Genomic DNA, 20249 nt, shown 5'->3' with positions numbered 1-20249 from the left:
CATATCCAAACAAACCAGGCACCACATCCCACGGATGTTTCTCAGATACACACAAAAACAATGCTCAAAAAAGCCCTTCGGTGTCTCCCATTGCTGGTAGAATGAAGATCAAACTTCTTTATGTAGACTTCAAGGTTTGCCACCAACTGCCTGTGCCTCTCCCTCCAGTCTTCTCACTTACTGGACATGTCCTGGAGGCAGGTGAACCCCAGCCAAGCCAAGTAACTGAATAGTTCTGCTCAAAGCCACCAAATGTTTGCATCTTCTGTCATTACTCCTGTGTCTGGCTCATCTTTGTATCTCTGCATTCAAATAACAGTACCTAGCACATATTTGTAGTTGCCTTAGTAATTCCTTCCATTTGCATAGTGCTTTAAGGTTTTCAAAGCATTTTTAAATACATTATCTCACTCTTTCCTTCCCACTATGTTGAATACATGGCACCCAAGAACATGGAAATTCACTTAGAAGTAACAAAAAAAATCTATGGATGCTAGGAATGAAGTCAGTTACAGACCATAAATTAAATTGTAAAGTTAAAATGAAAAATTATTAATTTGGTGCTATCAACATGCAGAGGTTAAAACACAGCAACAGCCCACGTTCTATTAATACCTACCTTTTCAGAACACAACTGAGAACCAAGACTTTTGTACATCTCAAATGTTGCCAAGTCTACAATGTACTTTATTCAAATGCTTCTGATCTCAAAGCCAATTTCCTCTTATTTTGGATACATCTTTAAAACGCTTGGTCATGACGAAAACATTAAGGCCAGATGGTCTATTTATTGCTGTATTTCCAATCCTAGCACACTGCATGGCAATAGGTATGTCCTGTTGTGTGCCAGGGAATTTACATCTATTCAAGTTGCTAAAATGGTTTGATATGGACCACACCTTGATTTAACTGCTGCATACGGATTCCCTGAGGTTGGATTCAGGTACCATTTAAGCCTCCTAATTCTAAGGAACAGTAATAGAAAAGAACCACAGTAAACTGACTTGGGGTGAATCCAAAGCTTGCTTTATTCACTTACTCAGTGGTCATTTTGTGACAGGCAGCTCATAAAACAGTGATAGTTATACTGGAGTTCATCCTTGGGTTGAAAATGAGATAAAATACCCTCTTTGGGCTTGTTTGTAGTGGTTTTCTAATGGCACAATTCCCTGTTTCATCCCTCTACGCTGGGGGACAGGAAGGCAGTTAAAGCACCAAATGGTGGTCAAATTTCACCTTTACTGACCACCTTCCTATATCTGGTGGGATTTTAGAAGACATATAGTTACAGATGCTCTTCAGCTTATGATGGGGTTACACACCGGTAAGCCCATTCATTGTAACCTGAAAAATCTTAAGTAAAAAATGCACTTTTGACTTACAGTATTTTCAACTTATGATGGGTGTATTTGGATACAGCCCCATTTTAAGTCCAGGGGTACACAGGATGCACACTGCTTTCACACCATCATAAAGTTGAAAAATCCCATGTGGAACCATTGAAAGTCAGAGACTGTCTATATTTGGGATTTTGTGAAGCTGATATTGAAGTGTGGGGTTAAGACCCATACCCCAGAAGTGCTAGTTTTCAAGCACATCAGCTCTTCCTACTCTGTCACTTTCTAGATATTAAAGACACAGGCATTAAAAAGTAGCAGTTTAGCTGGGTGTGGTGGCTCACACCTATAATCCTAGTACTCTGGGAGGCCGAGCAAGGCAGGAGGATCGCTTGAGGTTAGGAGTTTGAGACGAGCCTGAGCAAGAGTTAGACTCTGTCTCCACTAAAAATAGAAAAAAATCAGCTAGGTGTGCTGGCACATGCCTGTAGTCCCAGCTACTCGGGAGGCTGAGGCGGATCGCTTGAGCCCAGGAGTTTGAGGTTGCTGTGAGCTAGGCTGACGCCACGGCACTCTAGCCCAGGCAACAGAGTGAGACTTTGTCTCAAAAAAAAAAAAAAAAAAAGTAGCAGAGTTTAATGGGAAAAAAAACAAACTTAGGAATCAATCAGTAGGTCTGACCTGTTTCCTCATTTGTAAAAAAGGGTGGTAGCACCAACCACACTATCAATCACCTCATAGGTTTGTTGAGTGGGCAAAGGTAAAAGGCAGACATACTGCCTGGCACAGACACAATGGAGATACCCTCATACAGCACCGTAAGAATCATAAAGCCTGGGTAGTAAGAAAATCACTGGTCGGGCATCTTATAATAGCTTTAGAGATCCTTTTTTTTCCTTTTCTCAATTTAATTGCATTCCAGCTTCAGAGATTTTTAAGATGTGTTCCGCTACTAACCTCACAGAATTCTGTGGAAAACAGAATGAAGAGGCCAAAGAAAGTAGCTTCACTTTATATTTGTGTAAGGCTATTCAAAGTACACAGATGTGGAAGGTTTACAGAAAATGTTTTAATAGGTAGACAATGCAAATGATAAGATGAGCCCTATTGTAACCAAATTAAAACATGGCAACCTGGAAGATGCTATAAAAGCAACCCAATCTGAAATTGCTTGTTAGACCTATACTGTATTTGCAGGTTATATTCCAAAGTCAAGCCTAAAACAAAAACTGCATATAGTTAAAACTGCTCTTGAAAACCTCCCTAAGAGGACCACGTACTATTTCTGTCAATAAATCCAACATGACAGTCTGATTTTCCTTCCAGCATCCCACCAGTGGGATTGTGTTTGTTTATGTAGTGGGCTTGTGTTTGTTTACAGGTCATATTGTTTGAATGTTACGTATTAATACCTTTGAACACTAGGAAAGAAATGTGCTCTGTGCCTTTCAATACAACCATGGAGGAACCCACTGACTGAATAAACTGTAAATCCATACTTAACCATATCATGGTCATTCTAAGGCAGAAATTCCCTGAGTGCAACAATGGAGCTGATCATATCATTTAAATAAAATGAGGTTATTTAAATAAACAAATGAGATATTTATTTATGGATAAGTGCATGCAGCTGAATTACAAATTAAGTGTGTATTATTCACTGGCACTGTGCTTCCATTTTAGAAATACCCCAGTGTATATGGCTTTACTCTAGCAATCTTTTATAACTTTTGGACAAGATCGACAGTAAGAAATTCATTTGAAATTGTAACCCACTACACACATATGTATATAACATGTGACAAAATATTTACACAAAATATTTACCTTTATTACATGCCATGTACTTGATATATGCCATCCTGTTATAGTTTGTTAATAGAAATTTAGGTTGCAACTCACAGTCTATGTCTTGATCCTTAACTGAGTTAGTCTGAAGAACACTGGAGAATTTTAAGCTTTTAACTACTCAGAGTAGGGCATTACCTCGAGGATAAGGAAAACAAATCAAGCAAGCACATTTGTCCATAATATTTTAATACTTTTCCACTTTAAATACTGGTTTTAATTTTGTGATTGTAACATGGAAGATCCAACTTATTATTTTTAAAAAACATTATCAGGATCATAAAGCTATTATAGAATAGTTACACTCTACACACTCCCAAGATACTTTAAAATGATTATGTTTTGAGTTTGTAGATGAACAATGACAACAATCCAAATACATCATCTGTACAACCTGGACTAAATACTGGTGAAAAGTGGTTAATTGGACAAATAACTGATAAGCTTAAAGGTAACCAGCACGATTTCACAAAAGAACCAGCTCAGCCCAACCTAAAATTTCTTAGTAACTGACACTGATGTTGTGCAGGTGTACAAATTAGTTGATGAAACTGAACAAATGGGAGATCCATTCTTGCTTTTCTTTATTTTGTCTTCTTACATCTTCCTTGCAGACCTCCCCCTCCTTGCTCTGGCTGACCAAGTGTTAAATGATTATCCTCTCCCTCAAAACTAGGAGTCCTGAATTCTAACTGAAACACTGAGGTCTCTTATTATCCTGTATAGTGGGCACTCAGGGACAAAACCCCCACATCACCAATATTTTTTAAGTTTCTAACATAGCGCAGAAGAGTAACTGAGTAGAAAAGACAGTAAAAGGGTAGAAAAAAAATTTTTTTTTGGCTTAGGGAAGAGAAATAACTGTGGATGAGAAAAACATCATAAATATTCAGTATGTAGGCATTAACAGTATGAAAATAATTCTAGAGGGTTTGAATATTTTCTAATAGGCAAATTCTGCAAATTCTGACTTCTTTTGAATTCTTTCCATATCCCCCAACTCATTTCTAAATCTGATTGGGCATGATTAACTCTAGTGAAGTACCAGTGCACTTATCTAAAGGTAAAATGTATCTTTTCTTTTCCTCTTTTTTTAATACAAACATTTTTAGTGTAGTCATTTTATTTACAGAATACATTGCAAAAGTATATCATCACATTTAGTCCAAATGCAACTAATGATAGTTAGATTTAGATACTGCTTTGTAAACTTTCCATACCTTTGTAAAATAAAGCTATTCAATTTAGTTATGAAAGAGTTAATTATCTGTGTTCATGATAATTACCAGAAATGGCAAACAGAGAAACATTTATGGTGGCCATACAGAATTTTTTGAAGATTCCCATCAGCGGCTATGGTGAATAAACCTTCCCTCCCTAACCCCCCCAATTCTCCCATCCCAACCCCTATCCCACAGCTGATTGTAAAATAAAATACACATTTGAGGTATAAACTTTTCTTTTTTAAACATCACAATATAAAATGTTAACTGGTGATGTAGTAAACCAATATGATAATTTGTCTTATTTGCCTTACTAGCATTACCACCATATAGGCACTTTTCCACGTAGTCAAATTATGAACAGCATTTTTCTGTAATAAGGCATATTCCATGCACAGTTAGAGAAAGGTAAATTAAAAAATAGAAAAGATTTATGGAGCGTGAAATCTGCGTGCATGTAATGTAAGCATATGCTTTATATGTATTTTTCTCTCTGTACAGAATAATAAATATCACTACATCTGATGCAAGTAATTCACTTCCAGGATTGTGCATATTAAGTGATCAGACTAATCCCATCATTAAATTATCATCTTGCATTTATCATCAAGACTCCATTACCATGTATGGAATATATACAGGACATGTTCTACATGACATGACTTTCTGTTTTACAAAATGGGTCTGATTTCTGTGTTTCTACAGAGATGAACAAGTCAGCAAAGCATCTATTATACAAAATGCCTCTGATTTATATAAATACATTTGTGTGTAAACACACTGAAGACTTTGAAGTGGGCAGTCATTTTGACCTCAATGAGTATTAGTCCTTGCCTCCATTCCATGCTTCAATATTTTTCACCGAGGACTAAAACTGAAAAAGGTATTTTACATTTTAAATTCTTATAGCAACGAACAAAAGCATTTCAGTTTGAATCATGTGGAATCCTTTACTGCTCCGGTAAAGTTTCTGATCAAGAGGCAAATAGAAGCATTGCTCACATTTTCTATGTATACTTTGCAATATATCTTTTAAACTGACCCAAACTAGAAGAACAAACATACCCGTTATTGAAAACTAGAAATATTGAATCAAATGCCAAACCCAAACAGTCTGACTTGCTTTAAAACAAGTAATACAGTATATTCTCTCAGAAATTTCAGGAAAACATGAGCTCATTTTATCCCATTTTGCCAGAAAGTAGTCTATACCCACAAGATTTGTACACGTTTCTGTTTGGAGGCAGGCAGAAACAATTTAGGAATTACCAAATTGTGTTTGTAATAAACTGAAAAAAATCTGTAGCACACAGTACACAACTAAAAAATATAATAGAAATATAAAGATATCTGGGGGGAAAAATAAAGCTTTTTACTCTTTCTCCATCAGAACGAAGGTTCTTCATGGGAGTAAGACTATAGAAAAGGCAAAATCACAGGTTATTGACAGCCCTCAGTTATTAAGAGACACTTACATGACACATGAATCATTATAGAAATCAGCAGCAATGAATTTTATGATTATACAAAGCAAAAATGTCAAAAAATTCTGGACACATATTTGACTGTAGGCCTGAAAAAAGAACCTCATCCAGATTTTTGGTGCACAGAAAGCACGTGCCCCATGTGCGTCCAACTTTTGTGCTTTTCTTTTGTGCACAAAACCTGACATAACTGAGGATCTCAGGCCAGATCATAGTAAATTAAAAATTTTGAAAAAGTTTCTAAAAATTAAATCATCAATTCCTAGTTGTGATTCAAAGTTGATTTTTTTTTTCTCTTCTAGGAGCAAGCAAATAAAAATATAGCCATATACATGTAATTTTACATGTATTTATATTATATGCTGAGTGAGGAGATCTAGCAGGAGGACAGCTAGTGTTAGATGTTCAGCTTTGCTATTGCAATATTTCTTCATTTTTGTACACAAGGCCAAGGTCTTGGGCCACAGACAAGGCTATAGATCCTATGTTCCAGCTTAGAGTATTCAATTTTTTTTTCTCCAACATGGAATGTCACACAGCCTTGCTTCAGTCACTGCAGGAAAGAAAATCACACAAGTAAAAAAATTTAGCAATGCATTATTAACACCTGTAAGACTACCAAAACAGAGTCCTTCTACCCTCCAAATTCACGGAAGGGGAATCTTTATTAAAATTTATCTTTTAAGGATTTTTACAAATTTGAAACTTATCTTACCAGCAAGGTATATAAGCATAAGGAATCTTTTGAAAGTTAGAAAAAATTGAAAAGGGCAACATACTATAGGTAAACAAAGAGGGAATTAACGAGAAGTCTCTAGATTTTTATCCCGCAGACTGGCATTGCCTTTCTCTTGGCCTTTAATAAAATATGCCATACATACCATGTATCAAGAATTTTAAAAGTTGATTCAAGCTATGGGAGAGGTCTGCCTTATTTAACACATTAACTGCCATGTGAGTTGTATTTAACTCATGCTAGTTTTGAGCCCGGGGCCTCGTGAAGCACATGTAACTCACATGTCTCTTCACCTTGGGAGCCGTAAGAACTATTTTTCAAGTTGCATATAACTCAGGTACAGAAAACAATAAAAAAACAACAATTTTTTCATTAAATTACAAAGGATCATTTTGTTTTTGAAGTTTTTATTCTATTTTTGTAATAAAACATGGTGGCCCCGAGGAAAAATTTTTTTTCTAGTGTGGCAGTCAATGTGTTACAAAAAAAGTGAGGCCGAGACGGGAGGATCACTTGAGGTCAGGAGTTCGAGATCAGCCTGAGCAAGAGCAAGACCCATCTCTACTAAAAACAGAAAAAATTAGCTGGGCGTGGTGGTGTTCGCCTGTAGTCCCAGCTACTCGGGAGGCTAAGGCGGGAGGCTTGAGCCCAGGAGTTTGAGATTGCTACGAGCTAGGCTGATGCCATGGCACTCAAGCCAGAGTGAGGCTCTTGTCTCAAAAAAAAAAAAAAAAAGCGTATGTGTAGGGAGAATACACTTGTACTTGCTTGTTTAGGCGTTAACAAAAAAATCTCTGGAAAGATACACAAGAAACTACTAATAGCATATTTAATAATATGATCTAATATTATACAGCAAATAATTATATAATTTTTTTCAGTGGGCAAACCTGGGTGAATAGGAAGACAAGGAGGTAAATTTTACTATATACCTTTTTCGTATTTTTGATTTTTGAACCATGTTAATGTACCACTTATTTAAAAAAATTAAAGATTCTACCTTCTTGCATAAAGATGTTTAGTGTAGTATCATTTGACAATAAAAATGGGAAACCAACCCATACATTAACATGGGACTCGTTAATAAATTCTGCAACATTCATATAATATATATTAAAAGAATTAGATCATTTTACACATCTCCTCTTTATATGGAAAGATAGTCAGGATACTTTTTTTTTTTTTTTTGAGACAGGTTCTTGCTCTGTTGCCTGGGCTAAAGTACAGTGGCATCATCAGAGCTCAATGCAACCTCATCCTCCTGTCTCAGTCTCCTGAGTAGCTGGACTACAGGCGAGCACCACCACACCCAGCTAATTTTTCTATTTTTTGTAGAGATGGGGTCTCTCACTCTTGCTCAGACTGGTCTTGAACTCCTGGCCTCAAGCAATCCTCCCACCTTGACCTCCCAAAATGCTAGGATTACAGGCGTGAGGCACTACACCTGGCACTTGTTAAGTGAAAAAAAGCAAGCTGCAAAACATTAAGTATGGAATAAACACTTTTTTTTAAACACTCAAAAGTATATGTCAGTACAACATAGAAAAGTCTGGAAAAATATACAACAAAAATAATAGTTTCTGAGAAAGAATACAGGGAATTTGCACTTCTGAAATTCTATAGTTCTATAATGTTGAAATTTCATTAAGTAAGCATTAGCAGAAAAAAATTAAAAAGTAAGTTTTAAAGGCTATAAACTATCTTGGAACATCATGAAACACGGCAACTACTCTCAACAACTAAATTTTAGTATCTGTGGACTCATACTAGTTAAATAAAATTTAAAAAGAAATGATAAAATAGATCTTACATTACCTGTTAATACTAGAACAAAATAGGTTTTCCTGCAGTTTTTTCTTGGACGTAAGAAGTAAAACGTTTTAGAAATTTAGGATACTCTCGCTTTGCTACTGCCCTTAACACTGAGGCTGGTGCCCATCCTCCAGGGTTCACTGCAAGATAAAGGAAAACGAAAACTTATTAAGATATAATTCTCTAAATACATATAAAGCGCTTAATTTGTTCCCTTGCTTTTAAAAAATTCCTCATGTTGGACCAGTTGGCATCTTTTAAAGTCTCGATTGTTCGTTCATTCCTTAATACTAACCAATAGACATAAACAGATAGGAAATAAGAAATCACTTATTATCTTTCGAAAATGTTCTTTGTTCCCTAAATTATATGCAATATTAGTATAGCAACACCTTAGGTTATTTAAGGCAGATTTATTCATCGACCTCTACTATAATTAACTAGTAACTTTGTTCAGGTACAACTGTTTATTTAAACATACTAGTAGTTATGGCCCTGTATAAAGGGGGTTTGAGAATTTATAAGAGAGACTGCAATGATGACTGCAGGTACAAAATGGGTATAGTAAGGAACCAAAGCAAGTGATGAAAAGGGCTATCCGGCAGCATGTCAAAGTGAAATAAATATGAAACTAGCAACTAATAAGGGGTAGGGGAGCACTGATTGAGAAAACTAAATACCTGACAATGAGAAAAAGAACTGTTAATTTCCTTTCCCATTGTTGCTTATGTTCCTAATAATAAATAACATCCTATTACGCAAATATCTAATAAAACAGTTCTTAAAACCAAGAATGTATGATAGTGATCCAGAGATGAAGTTTTAAAATTTACCTATCCAGCTCCAGCTTCAGAAACTCTCATACAGTATTTCAAGGGCAAAATTCAGGCATGTATATTTTCAAAGTTTCTTAGATAATTTTGATATATGTATCTCCAAGTTAAAAATTAGAAATTAAGGATAAGAACTAAAAAGGCATTTGTCCAAACTGTCATTTATCATACAGATCATGATGAAGAACATCCACATTAAGTAGCAAAAACAAATGAAAAAATACATACCATTAGCTACATATGTAATCTTGCATAGAATGTTGTCCCTGCTAATCTCTTGGTTTCCCTCTGGTGGGCTTACCAAGGTTTGACATATCATAGCAACATTTATTTTGGCACGGACACATCGATTGTTTAGCTGCCAAAACAAAAAATATAAAAGCACCAGTATAGTAGATACTCAGTATTTTGTAATCTCTATTGGTCTAATACTACATTAGGCTAACCCAAACCATAACTTACCAAGAGCCCCAATGAAATCTTGTAAGTACCACATAAATAATACATGCCAAGCTGATATGACACCAGGATTTTCCTTCTTATTAAGTAGTAAATGGAGCTAAACTGAGGTAGAAACCACACAGGTTTGGCCAGCAGTTGGTAATGCTTAAGAGATTAATTGTGGGAAGTAGCCTGCATATTACTACCCATTTGGCTCTGTTTCACCAAACCTCTGAAGAAAAGGAAAACAGCCCTGGTAGGATGTTCATAGCCATGACTGTTGCCCTCAGACAACAGATGGGCTATATTGTTCCTAGTAGCCAACCCAACATAAAACAAAATCTAAGAAGCATTATCAAATCAAATATCTCTCTGGGTGTGGTAGGTTTTTATTGCCTTTGCTCTGTATCGTGTATTTAGCTGTATATTGTATAATTATACACATTTATACACTGTACTTACAGGAGCACTGTCGTGATCCACAGAAAAATTACAAACTATCCAAGTTTCAGGGTCATTTTCAGTCAAGGCTGGTATCTTTCGAATGGCAGAAAGATATAATACATCTCGCTGAGAAGCAGGCCACACTCTCTGAGGAGAAGCAAAAATCTTTTGAAAATTTGAACTACTTTTTATTCAGATGTAACATGGAACAGAGAAACAAATGAAAAACCAATAAATGCCTTAGCTAAAGGTGAAATCTGTCAAATTTTAAATGAAAAGCATCTGAGAATATCTATCAAATGATTAATTATAAACATTGAGTTAATAGCTTTGTAGAACATAATCAAAGGAATGTTTTTAATTGTAGTAATATATATACACACATATATACATCTTAATATAATATGATTTTCCCCTTTAACCATTTTTTAGTGTGCAATTCAGTGGCATTAATTACATTCACAGTGTTGTGTAACCATCACCTATTTCTGAAATCTATCATCACCGCAAACAGAAACTGTCCACCCATTAAGCAACAACCCCCAATTCCCCCTGGTGATGTTATGTTTAGAGATTCAAAGACTTAAAAAGCAAAGATTTTAGGGGAAAAAAGACTGTTTCTTTGATATCATAATCATACTCAAAAGAATTCCAAATCATTTAGATTGAATATTTTAATTTTAAGGTATGCAAAGAAAAACATATACTGTGGGAATAACATAAAGCCTAGGTTTCTGATAACTGGGAAAAATTATTTCTAAATGACAGAAAATTCAATTTTTATCCTGTTTTAGTTACTTTTTTTGGGGGTATTTGGTATATGTAATTGAATAGTCCTTATGTAGTATCTTTCATGATTAGAGTGTAATAAATAGCCAACAACTCAGTGTCAATACAACACAAATCACTTGCAAAGTGAAAATGGTTCATCTTTTAAAGATGCAAAATTCCATAAAGCTGACGAAAATAGTGTTGAGCAAATGTATGTGAAGATAATAATACATGAAGATTTGGCACATTTGGAACTAATGAATACAAATCCACAGGATAAGCTAGAAATTTGAAGAATAAGAATGACTTAAATATTAAGAGACAAGTAGCCCTCTTTAAGACCACATTACAAAAGAAGTCAAATTTATTGTATTATGTTATTCAATTTTGTTGAAAAAATTATTACAGGATAGTCTGTTTATTCTATGAATTAGCAAATAATTATAACTATAACTTAAATTTTGTTACATATAAGATATATTATTTTAATAATTTTTAGCTTTTCAATTCTAATACAACATACATGACCATTCCTCCCTCTACAACGTGTAACAGTTTCAGCGATTGTTTTCTATGACCAATTATCTTCAGATAATAAAGTTTTTTTTCTGGTTCTAAATTACTGTCATTTATTTTCATTCTAAATTATAGGGTAATTAATTGATATTTTGACATTTACTAAATTTTGGGTTTCGAATTAGACCTCAAAAATCTTTTTTTTTTCTGAGACAGAGTCTCACTCTTGCCCGGGCTAGAGTGCAGTGGCATCATCATAGCTCACTTCAGCCTCAAACTCATGGGCTTAAGTGATCCTCCTGTCTTAGCCTCCAGAGTAGCTGGGACTACAGGTGCACACCACTATGCCAGCCTGCTCAGGGTGGTCTCAACCTCCTGAGTTCAAACGATCCTCCTGCCTTGGCCTCCCAGAGTGCTAGGATTACAGGTATGAGCCATTGCGCCTGGCCTAGACTCAAAATCTGTAAGAATCTCAATCCTACGCATTTCTTGAGCAGCTACCGTGTAAAATGAAGCACAGTTCATAATTATTAGATATAAGATACCTCAGATGACAAGACTGAGCTCAAGAAATACACACCAAATCTCAAATGTTCAAGTAAAAGAATCATTTAAAAAAGAAAAATGAAGTACCCACTAAATTGGAAAAATGAAGTACCTATTGAATCTTTGTATTTCTTATAAAACGTACAAGCTTGTTTTTGGTGGATCTCTCCAAAATTTTAATTCCTTTTATTATTCTATATATAATGTATTATTTGGCAATTTTCAGAAGGGGAACACAGCAGAATAAGGTAAGGGAAATATTAATTCCACAATTTTAAATATTAAGAATAGCAGAGGGGCTGGGTGCAGTGGCTCATCCCTGTAATCATGGCACTTTGGGAGGTTGAGGTGGAAGAATTGCTTGAGCCCACATATTGAAGACCAGCCTGGACAACCTGGTGAGACCCCATCTCTACAAAAAATTTTAAAAATTTTGATGCATTTCTGTAGTCCCAGCTAATCAGGAGGCTGAGGGAGAAGGATCACTTAAGCCTAGGAGTTTGAGGTTACAGTGAACTATGATTGCACCACTGCACTCAGTTTGAGTGACAGAGCAAGACCCTGTTTAAATAAGAAAAAGAAAAAGAAAAAAAGAAAAGAAGAGCGGAAGGAGAAATAATGTGAAAGGGAACCAATTTAAATTACTATATTTCTGTGTGCTCTGGTGTATGACCAACCTCTCAACAGTCATGCTCACCAATTTTTTTTGCTTTCAGATAATCTGCTTAGATCACTTTCATATCTATTAGTCTTAACATAGGCTAATACCATATTTTCCATTATCCTTATTGCTATTCTTGATAGGATAGGAGACTATGATTCACTTTCATATTTATCTCCTATTGAGATTAGACGCTAGGAAAGTATTTCTATGGATGTATTTCAGAAGACTCTTTTCTAGACTTAAACTGTACATAACAAAAGCTGAGTGTAACGGCACATGCCTGTAGTCTCAGCTGCTTGGGAGGCTAAGGCAGGAGGATGACTTGAGCTGAAGAGTTCTAGACCAGCCTGGACAACATAGCGAGACCTCATTTCTTGGAGGAAAAAAAAAAAAATGTACATGAAGAGAAACTAATCGTAGATCTTTACGAAGCACTTTGTTTCCAGATTATATTTCTCAGATTCCTGCCTGCACACATTTCTGCTCTAAAGGAACTGATATACCTTTCAAATACATGACATTCATGAATTATTAATAAAGTCTCTGGATCTTTTGTGGCATTTAATTTCTTGCCAAATTTTACTTTACAGAATTTATACGTCTCAGTTTGAACTACATTGGAGTCCTTTGGGGATGAATGAAAAGACGTTTACCTTGTGCGTCTGATAAATGATGATTGCATTATCAGCTAATGTTTCCACCACATGAAAATTTTCAATAGTTGCTGAAATGAAGAAAATAATATTAGTAGCCAAAAAGATATATTACCTTTCCCTAGAATGTAATCCATTCAATCATGCTGAAAGTCTATTACAATGAACATTATGGCAAAATGAACAGGATCCTGCCTTACCTAGGGTAAATCCAAATGGAAGGTAGCTAATAATTAGTGTTAGGGCTATAGATGGTGGCTGTGAGGTCTGACTCATCAGAAAGTCTCATTTTTTGGGGCTCAATATCTACCTTTCAAAGCAAGGAAACAATTCTTTAAAATTTTTTTTTATTTTTAATTATTATGGGTACATAATAGTTATTTTTTATTTTTAATTTATTTTGAATTTTTAATAAAGGAGTTCTACTCCCCAACACTATAACCCCTCCCTCTTCCCAATTTTATTGAAGTTAAATAAACTGTTCTATTTAGGTTTAGGTGACTATATTTGTAAAAAAGGAATGTCAAACTGCCAATGATAAACATGATGTCCAGAAGTAACGCATTTCTGAAATTTGGGGTATAAAGGTAATACATACACTAAGAACAACTCTAACCACACAAGGATTCATCTAGAATTTACTATGGAAACAAAACAGTTTAGGAAAGAGCAGATGAAAAAACAGAAACCTTCAATTTCAGTCTTAGCTATTCCACCAACTAGCTCCGTGGCCTTTGACAAGTCACTTAACCTATTTGAATTTTACTTAATTTGTATGGAAAATAAGAAATAGCTACCTATCATGGAGTTTTACTGAGGTATTGGATCAAATGACATACTGACAAGCATTTTGTACACTGAAAAGCTCTATTCAAATGTAAGGTATTATTAGTACTTTATATGATTCTCCAAATATTTTCTACACTGACCTTATGAACTCTATAATCAAATGCAGAAAACCAGGTTGGATTTGATATTAAATTCAAATAGTAATTAGATTAAAATATATTAATAATGACAGCTTACTTTCCCAGTCATTGCGAACATCAACATTCCAGAAGTAATTGCAGACCTCATGTCCTGTAACACCTTTAACTGCATGGGTAGCTTTTAAAGGATCCAGAACAATTCCATTTTCTTCTACTTCTCTTCTATATACCTAAAGAGGACATAATTAAAAAACTGTTTGAAAATTAAAAATCAAACCCCTAAAGTACAAACTTGAATGCATGCTTTTAAATCTGTTTTTTAGATTTTTATTTATGAAAATTTATTTACAGAATATATTCTGCTAAAAGAAATTTCAAATTAATACAGACAGCACAAAAATACTTAAAATACAAATCCAAGGCAAACTTCAACTATGAAAAACATCCATATGTGATGACTTATCGTGAGCTGTTTAAAAATGAATCAATTTAAATTAGGCATTATTTACCAAACATTCTCAAGGACTGTTTAACAAGGTTAAGAAGGCCAAATAAACCTGGTTAGAACATAATCTGCTTAAGGGCACTTGAGTTAAGATACTTTCTTCAATGCTGTATCTCCAACGTCTAGAATAGTATCTGAAACAGTAGACACTCAATTATTTGTTGAATCAATGACTGAAAACTACAACAGCAAAAAAGATTATGAATACAGACCTATCTTGCATTAAATACTGAGGCTGTGTACCTTAAGTACTGAGTAAAATTAACTGCATGAAAATTATAGTTAGTTTGCTACTTTAGAGAACTTTGTGATAAGTTCTTTTGAGAAAAGAAAAAACATGTTATTACGGGAGAACCAGCTTTCAACTTATGGAGTGCCTATGGGGCCAGACACTATGAGGCATTTCACATAGTTCCTCTGTTACATCTCACCAAACTACCTTTCCCTACACACATACTTATTGATTCATGTTATTGGGACCATCATTTTCCCAGTCACCCTTTTCCTCTCACAATTCACATAGCTATGAAGCATATTACTTTCTTCTCTAAGATATCCAACAGCTTGATTTTTCTACTATTGCTTACCCGTTTTAAGTAGGCTTTCATCACCTTGTGTCTAACTCTCTAACTGGTCTTCTTGGTCTTCAGTTTCTTCCTTATCACCTTAATCTTCCCAAAAATGATACTTTCCATACAGTGGCTAACCTACTGCCACAGACAATGGACTATTTTCCTTAGTAGTTTACTTTATGCTTCCTATAATCTAGCCCTAACTTCTATCTCTGTAATGTTGTAGGCTTATTCTGTAATCCTCATTTGAAGTAGAGGGATTTCATCTAGACCATCACCCCTGGGCTTCTCTTCACTCCTTCACTTCCTCCTTCTTAGAGGAGGTACAGTGGCTTATGTTAAAGGTGAGTACAAGGAGGAACAACAAGGCAGGCTTCGCTCAACCCCTTCTTCTGCAAAGATTATACATCCTGGTCTGCTTTGGGGGCCTGCTCCTCTGGGGAAGAAATGTGATTATCCAGCTATGTCAGGGACCTTGTGATCTCAAGCTATTTTCTATAATCAGCTTATCAGAATTATAGCTAACATTTTGGTGTTTCATTTATCTGTCTCCTCTATTTCTTAATTTGTTCCCTATTCAAGAGGAAAGGAAATATCATGTATCTCATTTGCTAGAATAATTCTGATCAACATAGTCTATGTAAAAATCCCGAATAAGAAATTTGCTTTCAAGTTTTTGCTCATATTATCATTTTTTGCCTAAAAAGCTCTCACTTCACCCTTGTCACAACCTTGTTTCCATTTCCAGATATAGTTCAAACGCTTCTCCTCATTGTAAAACAATCTAATTGTTTCAAATCTCAGAGCACTCTTTCTTTTCTAATTTTCTCCACCACTCATCTTACTCTTCACTCAGTACATTATCACATGGAGCCAAGTAATAGCATCTTTTAAATGTCAGTATCGTTTTGCCTCAACTAAAGCTTTAGCTTGGAGGGAGTCTTCTTATCTCTGCATCTTAAGCATAGTGTCTAGGGAATGAGGTAATCCAAAGTTCAATGCTATTGCTGCTTTTCAATCTCTTTATCTGTCATTTCCTTGCTGTTATTTCTGTTTCTGTACTTAGGAATGGGAACAAAATCAGGTGACCAATGTTCAAACACTAAAAAAAAAAAAAAAAAGGTGTAGGAAGAGAAAGGATAAGAAGGGAGGTATGGACCAAAAAGGGAGAGAAACAAAGTGACATCTGGGTGCAACATTCAGTATTGTTAAAAAAAATAAACAAAACAAAATGAAATATCCAAATAGAGGACTATCAGCTAATTGTGAACTACTTATATCTAATTCCCCAAATTTTATTTTCTCCACGGCAAAACAGAATAATTTAGTCATAGATTTATACTGTGATCATAAATTAGTGAAAGCAAACCTAGGGAAGCAAAGACATTTTATTTCTCAGCATCTGGTGCTTCTTTGAGTATATATAATAATTTGTGTTAAAGTAATTTGAAAATGCTATCCTTATTCATATCAATAAAATTGATATGACTGAAACAGAGCTGCACTTTGCAATCTGTAACATTTCAGTGGGAATTACCTTCATTTCTCCTTCTTCTACAACCAACTGCCAATTGGCATCTCCACCTACATCCTGTAATGAGTAAGTCATGTGGTTTTGCACCATCTCTTCAACCTTGAAAAGAAAAATAAAGCTGTGAGAATTCACATCCAGCAGCTACGTCATAATCTCTAAAACAGAATGGTATTCAGTTTATTTAAGTTCAGAAATGGTGCTCTTAGAAAGCTGAGCAACCAAATGCACAAAAGTTAGTAGGTTTTATATAGTATTGAAGAGTTTAGTCCACATTCCAGATATCCAGGTTAATGACAGGAAGGAGAAATGCAGGGAAGGAAAAGGCTTCACTCAAGTAACATGGATTTGTCTAATATTCATCAGGTCACCAAAAAAAGCATTTTTTGGAAAAAAAAAAAATTTCATCCTTTATCATAAAATACAGAGATGATGTCTTAAAACATAAAACCATAGACTACTAAGGATAAAAGGGGCACAAAGAGATCATCTAGTCCAATGTTCCTATATTTAAGACTATGTATGTAGACATATAAGAAAGCTCTGATATGAAGATATTAATATATATGTGTGTCAAAGATTTTCCTACAAAGGTGACACAACTTTATTTCACTGATAAACCTCTTTTATCATGAATATAAATCAATTTAAAAATAATCAATCCTCCATTATTTGATTTCAACTTCACTGTTCTAAATGTTTTTAGAATTCTTTTCACATATATGCAGCAAATATTTACGCATAACCACCTTTTAGTTCATTCTTTCCAAATTTCTAACTACATTTCTTTTACTGAAATTTAAATGCAACTTCTACTTAACTATCACAAATTACACATCTTATATAAATAAGCAAATAAATTTGAATATTTGACACTACAAGAATTCTCAGATTTATGGATAAGATTTCACATGAAAATTCTTTGCAAATTCTCCCAGTTTGAAACTTTTTTTTTTTTTTTTTGAGACAGAGTCTCACTCTGATGCCAAGGCTATAGTGCTGTGGTGTCAGCCGAGCTCACAGCAACCTCAAACTTCTGGGCTCAAGCAATCCTTCTGCCTCAGACTCCCGAGTACCTGGGACTGCAGGCATGCACCACCATGCCTAGCTAGTTTTTTTTCTATATATTTTTAGTTGTCCAGTTAATTTCTTTCTATTTTTAGTAGAGACAGGGTCTCATTTTTGCTCAGGCTGGTCTTGAACTCCTGAGCTCAAATGATCTGCCCACCTCGGCCTCTCAGAGTGCCAGGATTACAGGCGTAAGCTATCGTGCCTGGTCTGAAACATGTTTTTAAGCAGAACTGAAGTGATTAAAAGATTGTGGAAACAAAGCTATTTCATGTAATAAATACATTAGAAAAGGCAGTGAAGATCTGGAAAATATGTATATTATACTTCTATTAAAAAATTATTCCTAAGTTTACTTACTTATCATTTTTTTTTTTTGAAGACAGCGTCTTGCTCTGTTGCCTGGTGTAGTGCCAATATTATAGCTCACTGTAACCTCAAACTCCTGGGCTCAAGCACTCTCCTCCTATTAATCTCCTGAGTAGCTGGGACGACAGGCATGTACAATCATGCCTGGCTAATTTTTCTATTTTTTTGTAGAGAAGGGGTCTCGCTATGTAGCTTAGGCTCATCATCTTCTAAACCTGCCCCAATGCACATAGCCCCTTGTTAATTACACTACTACCTGATCCAAACATAGCCCCCCGTTAAAAAGCCTGGACACTGTTAGTTGGAGAGACAGATTTGGGACCTGATTTCCCAGTCTCTTGACAGATGATTTTCATAATAAAAAATTCCCTTCTTCCTTGGCAATCCTCATTGTCTCAATAATTAATTGGATCTTTGTGCAGTGAGTAACTGGGCATAGGCTGAAAACGCCTTGCAGTTTTGATAATAAGAGGGGCCATCACTCCAATTCTAACCTTTTCCTCTATCTCACATGTGAATCATTCATTATGATGTTATTTTTGGAGGCTACAAAATTGAATCTTCCCAACACTATTAACACAGAAATTTGAAAAGAAAATTGCCCTTTGATGGTACAATAAAAGTCTAGAAGGGCTAAAAACCAGCTCAGATCTCTTATGCATGTGAAAGAATATAACTATGTTTATTGTTACAAAGTCACAAAGACACAGAGGGGCTTGTTAGCTAGCATAATTTATTAATAACAAATTAATAGTGTGGTGTTACCCCGAAAGAAAAATGGCCAAGGACACAGTTAATCCAGTGAAAAAATGTAAATGACCCAAAACTAAAAATAACACTCTTAGTCTATCGGATTGGTAAAAATGAACTGAATTATAATACTCAATGTCAGTATCGCAAAAGAAAACTGGCCTGGTTCAACTTCCTAATGAACAATTTGGCAATAAGAATAAAAAAATTTAAAAATGTCCATGGCCTTTGTCCCAACAGTGAACACTTCCAGGAATATATTCTAAGAGTGCAAAGACCTATACATTAATACAAGGATACTACTACATATGCAAGGATGCTCACTGTAGTACTACTTTTAATAGAGAAAAACTGAAAATAAGCTAAATGTTCAATGTTAGGTGAGTAGGTAAATCCAGCATGCATAAATAGACAAAGAATTATCTACTCTGGCAGAAAAAAAGACAATTATTAAGGTGTGTGTGTATATTTATATATGCCTAATTTTATACATATACATATAAAAGATAAACATGAAAGTATTAATAGTGATCTACTATTTCAACTTTATTCTACTTTCTAGTTTTGCTAAAATTGGTGTATATCACTTGTACAATAAAGAAGGGAAGAGTGAAATAATTGGAATGATATTACTACGGACATGGAGTGAGAAAGATTTTTACACAGAACTGTTTTTTGCTATGATGCGCACCATACATTAAGCTGCAGATGTACTTGCACACCCTTTCTTTCTTTTTTAATAGAAGATGATTTTCCCCCTTTGAGTTCTAAGGCAACATCTTTAAAAGGCAATTGTGTTATACAAATAAATATGACCAAAAACATCCATTTATAAATCCAAGTCTTTTCTACTCTCTGTAAACCTGAAAATTATCTTCTAGTTTGTGGATACAGTCATTATTTCAGGAACTTGCAGTTTTTTACAACTCTAATTTCTCAGATTTGGAGTGGCATCATTCCTATTATCTGCCCATTAGACAGACTCATGTGTTGGTACTAGTGTCCTAATATCCTAAAATAGTCATATATTTTATTTGAAACTATTTTCAGGGCATCTCTCAGTTCTATGATTATCCTACCCAATCAAGCCTATGAAACATCATTTCAACAAGGATGTGATAGTAAAAGCAAAGCCAAATTATCAAAAGTTTAGAAAGTTTCTTTTTTTTTTTTTTTTATTTTTTCATTTTTTTTGAGACAGAGTCTCACTCTTTTGC

The 20249-nt window shown here is 34.8% G+C and overlaps 1 protein-coding gene across 2 annotated transcripts in view; it reads right to left on the bottom strand.

The window, feature by feature from the left end:
- Positions 1–3356: 3356 nt before the first annotated feature.
- The window catches only part of COL4A3BP (collagen, type IV, alpha 3 (Goodpasture antigen) binding protein), a 123327-nt gene continuing 106434 nt past the window's right edge, over positions 3357–20249 (bottom strand). For both annotated transcript variants that reach the window (XM_012664578.1, XM_012664579.1), the window contains 7 exons: positions 16852–16947; positions 14335–14467; positions 13309–13379; positions 10177–10305; positions 9502–9631; positions 8444–8580; positions 3357–6445 (listed from right to left, as the gene is read on the bottom strand). In XM_012664578.1, the coding sequence (XP_012520032.1) occupies positions 8453–8580; positions 9502–9631; positions 10177–10305; positions 13309–13379; positions 14335–14467; positions 16852–16947 (687 nt within the window). In that variant the 3' untranslated portion in view covers positions 3357–6445; positions 8444–8452. The remainder of the gene's footprint in view (positions 6446–8443; positions 8581–9501; positions 9632–10176; positions 10306–13308; positions 13380–14334; positions 14468–16851; positions 16948–20249) is intronic.

The sequence above is a fragment of the Propithecus coquereli genome, unplaced genomic scaffold (assembly GCF_000956105.1).
Source record: "Propithecus coquereli isolate 6110/MARCELLA unplaced genomic scaffold, Pcoq_1.0 Scaffold9, whole genome shotgun sequence".
Classification (NCBI taxonomy): domain Eukaryota; kingdom Metazoa; phylum Chordata; class Mammalia; order Primates; family Indriidae; genus Propithecus; species Propithecus coquereli.
This window is presented reverse-complemented; position numbering and strand designations above follow the sequence as displayed.